A 10,181-nucleotide genomic window follows, 5' to 3' on the forward strand; every position below is an offset into this window, starting at 1 on the left:
GGCACAAAGTGGACCGTCCCCACGCTCACGCCATAGCCCCCCCCATCCTACTGCCCCATGGTGGGACACATCCCCCTTAGCACTCCCGAAGCTGGCAGTGGTACCCAAAAAACCTAAAAGGATGCTGGAGCGTGCTCTGCTCGGTGCCACTGACTGCAGCCCCCTCCAGCCCAGCACCACCGTGCTGCATTCCCCAACCCCCCCCCCCCCCCCCCCCCCGGCACTGCCGCCCACCCCATTACTCACTGGGCCTCTCTGGCACTGGGAACACACCTCCCCGCACGGGGAGCATGGGCACAGCACGTGCTCCTGGGGGCTGGGGGACTTGTCATCAGCGCTGTCATCGCCATGAGTAACGACACTTTGTCTTGGCTTCCCCTAGCATGTCCCCAAAAAGCTGAGAGTGTGCATTTCTCCTTGCGGGGGGGTGGGGGAGGCACAGCCCCACAGCATCTGCTCAGCCACCGCCTCCCCTGCACCGTGGGGAAACTGAGGCACGGGGCTTCGGCAGCATGCCTTGCCTCGCCGGAGAGCTGAGCTCCTGGAGGGAGAGGGACAGGCTGGGCCACTTCAAGCGGGCTCTGGCGGGGCTGGGGAGGAGAGGTGACTCACTGAAGGTCGGGCGGCAAGGCTGGCTCAGCGCTGCGAGGCAGACGCTGCTGTCCCGGTGCTCCAACCTCTCACCCTGGCATCTTTTCCAGCCCCTGCACATGCAGCGTGTCATCAGCTGTGACACACTCTGCTGACGTCCCCGAATCATGTGGCATCAACCTCGCCGGTAATTACCGGCGGCAGGAGCTCTTCCCCTTTCTCCGTTCCCTGCTGCAGCCGGGCGTGCTGGCGTCCCCGATCCCTGCGGCCGGAGCCCACGCCAGCCCTGCTGCATCCCCGATGCTCCAGCATGCGCGGCACAGCACACCCTGAACTGGGGAGCAGCAGGCACCCCTAACTGGGGGGCTGGCTAAGCCCCCCCCCCGCATACAGCATTTTCCCTTTACCTGCTCCCCAGGACCCTTGCTGGTGGCAGGGGGGGAGCACAGGACAGCGGGACCCCCCGCCTTGCATACATTGCCCCCACCCCCCTTCCCCCTTGCATACATTGCACCCCCCCCCAAAATCCCAGCAGCGAGGGCACGTGCTGGCCCAGCTGCAGGAGGGGACAAGCCTGCCGCGGTCCCCTCCACAGTAAGCTCTCCCGGGGAAGGAGGGGGGGGGCAAGCTTGGAAAGGGCTTTTGCTGCCGGAGAGAAGGGCTCTCTTGTAATGTGCCAAGAGGCAGCGGAGGCTCAGAGCCGCCTTTGTTCGGAGGGGAGCAGACGGCGGCTGCGGGGTGCCAGAGCCACGCATCTCCCTGCCCGAGCCGCACCAGCCACCACGCTTCTGACCGAGCATCCCTGGGGAAGGGGGGCTCAGCAGGGTCTCAGGGCAGCCCCCAAGGACTGAGTAGCCAAAGATCGTCTCCTGCAGCATCGCTTTCCCCATGGCTATGCCAAGTAGCCCCCAGAAACCGAGCCGTGGGGAGCAAACCGGGGAGCTGCATGGAGAGGGGAAGGCGGCAGAGCCTAACCAACTGGAGGGACCAGCCATGGTCCTCCAGCCCGGCAGCCCCTACACCGCTCCCTGCCCCACGGTGGGTGGGGAAACCCTCGCCCCCTGCAAACAACGCCCGATGAGCAAAGAGCCACCTGTAACGGGATTACTGGAGGCCACAGCCCTGCAAGCTGTCTGCTCCTGCACACACACACGAGCCCAGACAGTGCAAAGGGGCCGTGGTGTTTCCATGGGTCCCCTCCAGCCACAGCCCAGATGCCACAATGAAGGGCTCAAGGAAACACAGTGTGCCCATTTCCTACGCTGCCGGGAACTGGTGACTCAGTCCCGCTGGAGGATCCCGGCTCAGCACCCTGTGCCTCCAAGCTCAGGGCATCACAACAACATCCTAAAACTTTTCCCTGGGTCAGGAGGGACCAAAGGGCTCAGGATGTGAAGGTGCAACGACCAGGTGACACTGCAGCCATGGAAGGGGGGAAATCCCGAGCCTGAAATCACGAATACTGTGCCATCGACCTACAGATCCAAGGACCCCACAGGTCCTGTACAGCCCTGCCAGGGCACTCCCAGGGGACATGAGGCTCTCAGCCATCACTGGAGAGGTGGCAGCCCCCCAGGGCTCTGCTGGAGACATGGGGGTCCTGCACCAGCAGGACGCACGGCTCCCAAGACCACCCCTTCAACCCAAACTGGCACAAACTAGAGAGATGAGTTGGCTAGTCCTCAGCTCACCGCTGAACCCACCACAGTGAGCCAGCCCGGCGACTGCCAGCATCGCTTCCCCGCAGCTGGGCTTGGCCCTGAGTCGGCTTCCCCCCCTCTGCGCTCCCTCCCTGCCAGGCAGCAATCAGCCTGGCATTCAGAGGGCTGCCGGGGGAAGATGATTAGGCAGCGAGTCAGACCACTTTGGGGACAAATGTGCAATCAGCCCCAAGGGAAGGGCGGCACAGCCCCAGGGGATGCCCCCCGAAGCGGGGGTGCGAGCGTGGGCAGCACCGCACCCTGCTTTGCTGACTCTCCCCCATCCCCAAAAGCAAAGCCCCCCGGGATGCTCGCCCACCCCTGCATCATCCTCCTGACCCACGAGCTCCCAGCTCAGGCAGCAGAACCATGAAAAGGCATCCCCATCTACCCGTCTTTGTTGATGAAAGGGCTGAGGATGGTCCCAGGAGCAGAGCAGATGTAAATCCTCATCTCCAGCCTGTTTTCCCCGCGTCAGACAGCTTTCGGGGCCCTGAGAGCCTGGACCGCGGGGCAGCTTGTGACTGGCGTGCGCCCAAATCCCGCACGGCTGCAATCGCATCCCCAATAACAACCTGGGCAACATGACAGCCACGCTTTGACCCACCAAATTCAGCAAGACCCCCCTCTGCTGCTGCCCTAGCCCCGGTTCCATGGATTGATCCCCCAGATAACATCCACCCTCACCCTTTCCCTCCCCATCTCGGGCGCTGGTGTGTCGCTACTGCCGCACGCTGACATTTCTTTCCCCGGATGCCACTTATTTATAGCATGCCTGACCTTTTCCCCGAGTTTATATCCTCCTTTCCCTTCCCTTCCACCCACCCAGCGCCAAAAACCACCCCCGACTTTCTCCCAGGCCCGGCAGCGTGCAGACATCCCGAGGCCCACCCGGGATGCGGTTCTCCAGCATCCCCGCGGACAGCACGGGAGGTCGAAGCTGGGGGTGTCTGCCGGGAACGAGCCCCCGCCTTCCTCCTGCAAGGAACAGCTTCCAAATTAAACCAGCTGCCCGGCTGCTCTTTGAAATCCAGATGGCCCCGTAATTCTTGCTGGGGAAGAGCAGGAAGGCCATTTCCCCGCAGCCCCCTGCGAAGGCAGAGCTGGGGAGAGCGGCAGGCTCGCTCTGTGTGGGTGGGATTTGCCAGCGAGTCGCGGGCGGGCTGGAAGGGCAAGGGAGAGCCGGGAACAGCTTCGGCGCACAAGTGTTGCAGCCCACCTTGGGGATTTTGGGTGCCATTTCCTTGGGCTGGGGGCAAATTTTTCCCTTTCTTCCCCACCAGCAGCAAGACCAGACTGCCACTGGGACCCCCCATCACTTGGCTCCTTGGGGAGCGCAGTGGGGTCCCTGAGGTCCCCCCGCCTTGCGGGCACCTCCCGGCACCCAGCCTCTGCCTGATTTGGGGAAAATTGCTTCCTAGGGCTGGAGATGATGCTCCAGTGGCGAGACGAAGGGAAAGCACACTGGGAAAATGCCTAGCTTCAGCGAGCCAGCCCTTAGCAGCGTAAACCCCCTCGCTCCTGCCAGCCTGGGGGCACTTCGGGTGCCGAGGGGTATCCAGAGAAGTAGGAGCCGGCCCCTCATCCTCCCTGCTGTCCCTCCATCCATCCCTCCCCAGGCGATGCGCCCCGGCGGCTGCCCCAGTGCCCCGACCTCGCAGCAGCCGGCCCCGCGCCGCCTCTGCTGCTCTAATTACTTCTCTCGCACCCGGCGCCGGGCCCTCCGACCAAATTACGATCGATTCTTCGCTCTAGGCCAATCAATGCCATTGACTGAGGCATCAGGAAGGCAAATCCAGGCTCCCTCCAACCCCGGGAAGGCGGCGGCAGCCTTGGGAGGGGGGTGGTTACCACCACGCACAGTAAGATGTACGATGCACAGGTCTGCCTTCGTTTGATGCTCTCCATCCCTAGAGCCACATAGATGGGGCAAACGCCTTTGAGGACCAGAAAGCATCAGCTCACTTGTCCTCTGGCCGCTGAATACAAGACAAGCAGCACCAGGGACCAAGCTCCTGGACCACACAGCCCCAACCAGCCAGAAATCCCCACCATCGAAGGTCTTCCCTCCTAAAACCTTCTCCCCTTCTCCCACCCATTCAGGAAAGGATTTTCTCTTAACCTGCTGAATCAGCAAATCCAGCCCGTAACCAGGGCTGCATCCCAGCCACCTGAATGAAGCAGCAATGGTATTTAATAGCACGAGCAGCTGATGAAGCAGCTAGGCTGGGGAGGGGGAGAGCTCTCCCGGGCAGCGGTCAGCCCTGTGTGGGACGGGGACGCTGTGGTCCTCCCCTGCCCCAGCACAGGGATGAGCTGCCCATCTCCATCACACCATGTGAGGAGCAAAACCCCAACCCGGGGCCACAGGCAAGACTGCAGCGGGGAATAATTCAATCAGAGCCCCAAGAAGGGATCGCCAGCTAACACCCCCCCTTCTGCTTGCCCAGCATTACACAGATGGGAAACAGGGGGGGCTGCCCCTGAGCCCCCTCCTCCCGCGCCTCCCAGGAGCAGATAACAGACCCCGCATGAGGAAATTACAAGGAATTTGCAGCCATCCCATCTAATCCACAGGGGAGACATCTGAATCCTACAAGGAGCATTTGGCTTCTGGGTACAGAGGAGCTTAGAGACATGCAGAGGCATTAAAAACACACATGGGGATTAAGCCGGGCACTGGGAAGGGAGAGCACAGCTGGAGACCATGGGTGGCCGCAGGAGAAGATGCTTGGGGCTACCTAAGGGCTGTGGGTTAACAGGCTTCAGGCAATATCTAAATGTCCCCGGTGCCCTGCTCCAGCCTCCGAGCCCAAGGCGGTGGGGATGGAGATGGGAACGCACAGGATGCTGCAGGACAGGTGGGGTTTGACCACAGCATGCAGAAGTGAGGTGCCACGGGGTTTTGGGCTCCGACACCCAAGCAAGCACCAAGTGCTGCAGCCCCTGCCCAAACCCACAGCCAGGTACGAGCATCCCGGCCTCAGGGCAGGGCAGAGTGAGTCCCGAGCATCCCCCACAGCTGGGTCCCTGCCGGTGGGGTCTTCCAAGGATAGACGTTGGCAACGTCCCTCATCATTTGGGATTTATTCTGATCATCTCTAATCCTCCGCCTTGATTGCTGAGGCTCCCAATCTCATTAGCTGGGCTACGCTGGGTCATTATTTATGTTGGGGGGGTGGTGCTTAAAATTGATATTAATCCCATTTTGATAATCTGGCATTTATTGATTTTTATTTTTAACCTTCCTTTTCATTAAGATGAGCTGAAGCAGCTCCCTACTCGCAGGAGGAGCCCCAGCCCTGCGTCCCAAGCAAACCCTCGGAGGTGCGACATGCGGTGCCCTGGCGACACCAAATACTCCCAAAAAACTGGTAGACCCCAACCTGCGGAGGTGATGCTCCCTCTGGCCTTTGCAGGCTGTGAGCGTCACCGGGGCTACATGAGCTGCTGACTTACGCAGCGGCACCAACCCCCGGGTGCTCTCCTTTAAACCCGTTATTATCGTTTTTCTTAATTAGCACAGAAAGAAGCAGCTTCCGCTGGGCGCATTTGGGGCCATCCGCGCTCGCAACTGCCTGATGAGGAAGGAGCCATTAGCACCCCGTCAAAACAGCTTCTCAGAAACCAGCTTTGACAAAATTGTCACAGGAGAGGCAGGGGGAGCGAGGGAGCCCGGCGCAATTGTACATCATTTTGACAGCTCGCATTAAGGCAACTTCAGGCACCTCTGGGAAATTACCTCCCCGTAAAACAGAGCTCGCAGCAAACAGGATGCCTGGGGGGCGAGCTCGGCAGCCCAGCTCCCCGGGCAGGATTTGGCCTTGCTGGGGCAAACCAGGGCAGGAGGGTGCTCCTCGGAGTGCCTGACGCACACGTTTGTGCATGGAAACCGGGGCTCCGTGCCTCAGTTTCCCCGAGCACAAAGTCCTCTTGGCTCCGAGGGCAAACGCAGCAGCGACGGCTGCGGATGTTGCTGCAGCCTGGATGCTCGGAGGGGGATTTCCTCCAGCCCCGAGCTCCCTCCTCCTAACCCGTTCGCTCCTGCGATATGGGAACAAGTCACCTCTTTGCTGCGGCTCAGAGTTAATGGCTGTTTACCCGCCTCCTCTCCAGACCCTTGGCAAAAAGCGAAATGCCAACAACTTCAGGAACAGCTCATGTTTAGCTTGGCAGGATGGCTATTGTTCCTATATTGCAAATGCATGTATCACTCAGAAATGTTTTGAGCGAAAGCATACTGTTCCCCCCAGTCCCGCGACAGCAACGGCAAGCACCGTTTTATAGCTAAAGGCAGGTCAAGATGGGCTTTTCAGGGTGAAGCCACCTCCAAAGGCTCCCCACATTATGCAAGGGGAGAAAACCAACTGCGGCATCCCAGCCCCACTGCAAACCCATCCCTCCATCCCAACCAAGCTGCTCTGGCCACGTTTGAGCCCAAAGCTGGCAATTTTGTTGTTCCATCGAGCTTTCTCCTGCCCATTCAAAGGCAGGGAGTCAAGCGCCAGGATTGCTCTGGCTCCATAAATGCCTTGGGATGCTCGTGGGGAGAAAAGCAATGTAGAGGCGGCGGTCCAAGGTGTGGGCACGGAGAGGGCAGCTCGGTGGCCTTGCTGTATTTTTAGCTCCCAGTTTTATTTAAGAGCCAACGGTTTAATAAGAAGGTTGTCTTAATTGGAACTCAAGTCACTAAGGAAAACACAAGCAAGGGTAGTAAATATATAAAAATAGTCATGTTTCTAAAGGTTCTATGGTACCTGCCTAATTAAATGGAGTGTTTTAATTACAAATCAAAGTTAGTGCCATTTAAAAAAAATAAAATAACCCACAGGCATTTTCCTTGATTTGAAGAGCAGCTGACACCGACTTGGAAAAACAAGTTTGGACTCACTCATTTGCAATGGCACCAAAGCAGATTTGGAGAGACCCCGGGAGGGGCCACAAGCACAGCGGGAACCGGGAGAGACGGGCACACATTGGCAGGGGGTGGCCACACGGAAAAGCAGCTCCATAAAGAAAATGAAGAGCTGAAGGGCAGAAGTGATGCTAACCTCCCCTCTTAACCCCTGGTACGGAGGAAGCCAGGATGAGATGCACCGCTTGGAAAATAGATGGATGTTTTATGGCAGTGCCCGGTTAGCCCGGTGGGATGGCGTTCCATCAAGCGGCAATACTGCCCATGCCAGCGTTGTAATAGGGCAGGTGGAATATGGTAATCCCCAAAATGTTGGGTGAAGAGCTGCTTCATTCTCCCATCAGCCCCTCTTGTCAGGCAGATGTTCAGAGGAGCTGACAGAGATCGAGATGTTCAGGGTCAAAACCTGCCTGCAGCACCCGGGGGTCCCTCACACGTTCCTACCAGGGAAACTCATCACTGGAGGTGCCGATTGTCATCTGGGCTCAAAGCAGGAGGTTGCTGTTCCCCAGTTCAGAGGTAAAAGAAGCTGATGGTACCCAGAAGGTGCTCTTCAAAGCCTGGGCTCGTAGCCCAGGATCTGGGGAAGAGCTAAGCAGCAGTCAGTAAAATACTAGAGAACGATAGACATCAAGACATGTGCAGCAAGATGTCAACCATGTGGGCACATATGAGCAAAAAGCCACTTTCCGGTGTTGTTCCAGACATCCTGGTTCCCGCGCTGCCAGTGTCAGGCATCACCTCTCTGGGCATCGGGTCCCTGGGGCTGGATCCTTTTTGGGGCTAGAGACACTCGAGGGCTTTCCATCCTTCCTTCCTCCCGCCGTACCCGAGTGATGCACAGCCATCACCGGTGGCTGTGTGACTGACAGCTCCCTGCCTAGTGCTTTGAAACGTCTCCCCAGCAATTACCTCCACAAAAAGTTATTAAGAAACGTCTTTGTCTGGAAGGGATTAGAATGGCACTCATTTAAAAAAAAAAAAAATTGGCATGAAGAACTATGTATATTGCAAAACAAAATGTGTTGCTTTTTAATATGTTTTTATAACCCAAACAAATTTGTTTCTCACACTCCCAGGCTGGAAAAAGGAGCCGTCCGACAGTTTAGGATTGCAGTTTGCAGTCAGCTCCGCCAAAGAATCTGTTGCAAAGCTGTCGCAGCAAATAAATGCCGTTTCCCTGCTGTGCTGCAGCTCTGCCGGCACTCTGGTCACCGTGCCGCGGCTTGCATGGCGGCCGCGGCTCCCGGCACCGCTGCAGGGCAGTGGGGAAGGCGAGCGGGAGCTCCGAGCCCCGGGGAGAACAGCAGCCACACGTACCTGCGTCACCCTCCAGCTGACAAGGACACGGTGGCCTTGCACAAGGCTTTGTGCACAAAGCGCAGCGGGGGCATCGCTCCGTCCCCCCGGTCCTGCCTGCTCTCGCTCTGCCAACTGCGCCAAGCTCAGCGTGCCACGGCACGGCCGAGGCGGCCGGCTGCTGCCCGTGCCACGGGTCGGAGGACACAGACCCTCGGCTGATCTCCCCATCCCCGTGCGCTCCCTCCTCCACCAGCATTTCCCTCTCCCCGCCCGGGTCTGACTCCTCATCAGCAGAAAGGCAGGGAAGAATCGCAGCAGATGATTTTATTAGTTGGGGGGTTTTGTTTGGGGTTTTTTTTGTTGTTTTTTTTTTTTTAATGGAAACAAACGTACAGACCCAGCTCTTTGAACCTGTGCAGGGATGCAAAGGCATTTGAAGCTACAAACGTCTACCCGTCGGTGCTGCAAAGCCAGAGACGGACCAGGCGGACGCAGCACCAAGCACGGCCGGAGCAGCCCTGCAACCTGGAGCCAAGGCAGGCTGGGCTGCAGGAAAACATCCGTGGGGACCCACCAGTGCCTTTCTGGCCCCCAGGACCAGCCCCACCAGAGCAAGCCCTGGCAGGGAAATGACCCCCCGTACCCTTGGTCAGGTGGGAAAGCCCCCCCCAGAACAGAGCATCCTTTGGGAACAGGGGAAGGCAGAGCAATCCCCTCCTTGCAGCAGCAGCACTGCCCTACACACCTTTCTTCCCCAAAAACTCCATGCCCGTTACCTGCATTTTATCATCTGAGCAGTGAGACGGGGCATGGGATGCTGCTCCCAAATTACCCGCAAACCGGAGGACCGGGAGGCTCCTGGCTGGTTGCCTGAGGGGCTCCAAAGAAATTAGCCCCCCACTGAAAAGCTGCCTGCGCCAGGCAGGGAGCCAACCCAGCCAGCCCCGGGGAGGGGGACACGCCGGGAGCCCGCTCCGCTTTGTGCTCGGAGAATGGCTGATTCACGCTTTTTCCAGGCATCCTTTGCAAAACCTTGGACGAGGACAAAACTCAAAGCTGAGCGGGTGTCTTCCGCAGAGCGCCACGCTGGGCTTCCCTTCAGGAGGGATGCTGCCAGCCAAAACCATGTATTTATTTTTTTTATTTTTTTGGTAAAAACGCAAAAGAAGGCCTTACAACTTAATTAAGGAGAACCAAGCACCCCTGCGATAAATCGGCCCAGCCCCAGACACCTGCTGCTCCAACCCTCAGAGCCTGCTTATTTTTAGGCAGTACCAAAAAAAGTCAAGTCTATTTTAACAATATATTTTCGCACTTAATTTTCAGTCCTTAAACAATGCAAAGGCACTGGATCAGGAGTGGTGCAGACTCAGAAAAGGAGCAGGAATTCCCCAGCATGGGTTGGGTTAGATGCTAGGGGACAGGGAAAGCGGAATAAAGGCACTAAAAAAATAAATGTCCTGAAGAGGGGAAAAAGCCAGGACAGTTTTCACACCACTTTCTGCCTTAACGGGGCACACTGGGCGAGAAGCGGGCAGAGCAGCCGGGCATCCATAAGCCATCCTTGGGGACTGCGTGTTCACATGGAGGATGCCAAAATGGGGGGGGGGGGGGGGACCAGACAGGAGGGGATGCCCCCAGGGGGCTGGCAGGGCAGGACAGGCCAAACCAGG

At 58.3% G+C, this 10,181-nt stretch overlaps 1 protein-coding gene across 1 annotated transcript in view; it reads right to left on the reverse strand.

The window, feature by feature from the left end:
* IGSF9B (immunoglobulin superfamily member 9B) overlaps positions 1–8,600 on the reverse strand; it is a gene marked incomplete at both ends in the record, with an annotated part of 52,977 nt that extends 44,377 nt beyond the window's left edge. Inside the window, 2 exons of the mRNA XM_082493900.1 lie at positions 8,278–8,461; positions 8,536–8,600. Coding sequence (XP_082350026.1) covers positions 8,278–8,461; positions 8,536–8,600 — 249 coding nt within the window. The remainder of the gene's footprint in view (positions 1–8,277; positions 8,462–8,535) is intronic.
* Positions 8,601–10,181: the final 1,581 nt, after the last annotated feature.

The sequence above is a fragment of the Vanellus vanellus genome, assembly GCF_965231255.1.
Source record: "Vanellus vanellus genome assembly, chromosome: 21".
Lineage (NCBI taxonomy): Eukaryota > Metazoa > Chordata > Aves > Charadriiformes > Charadriidae > Vanellus > Vanellus vanellus.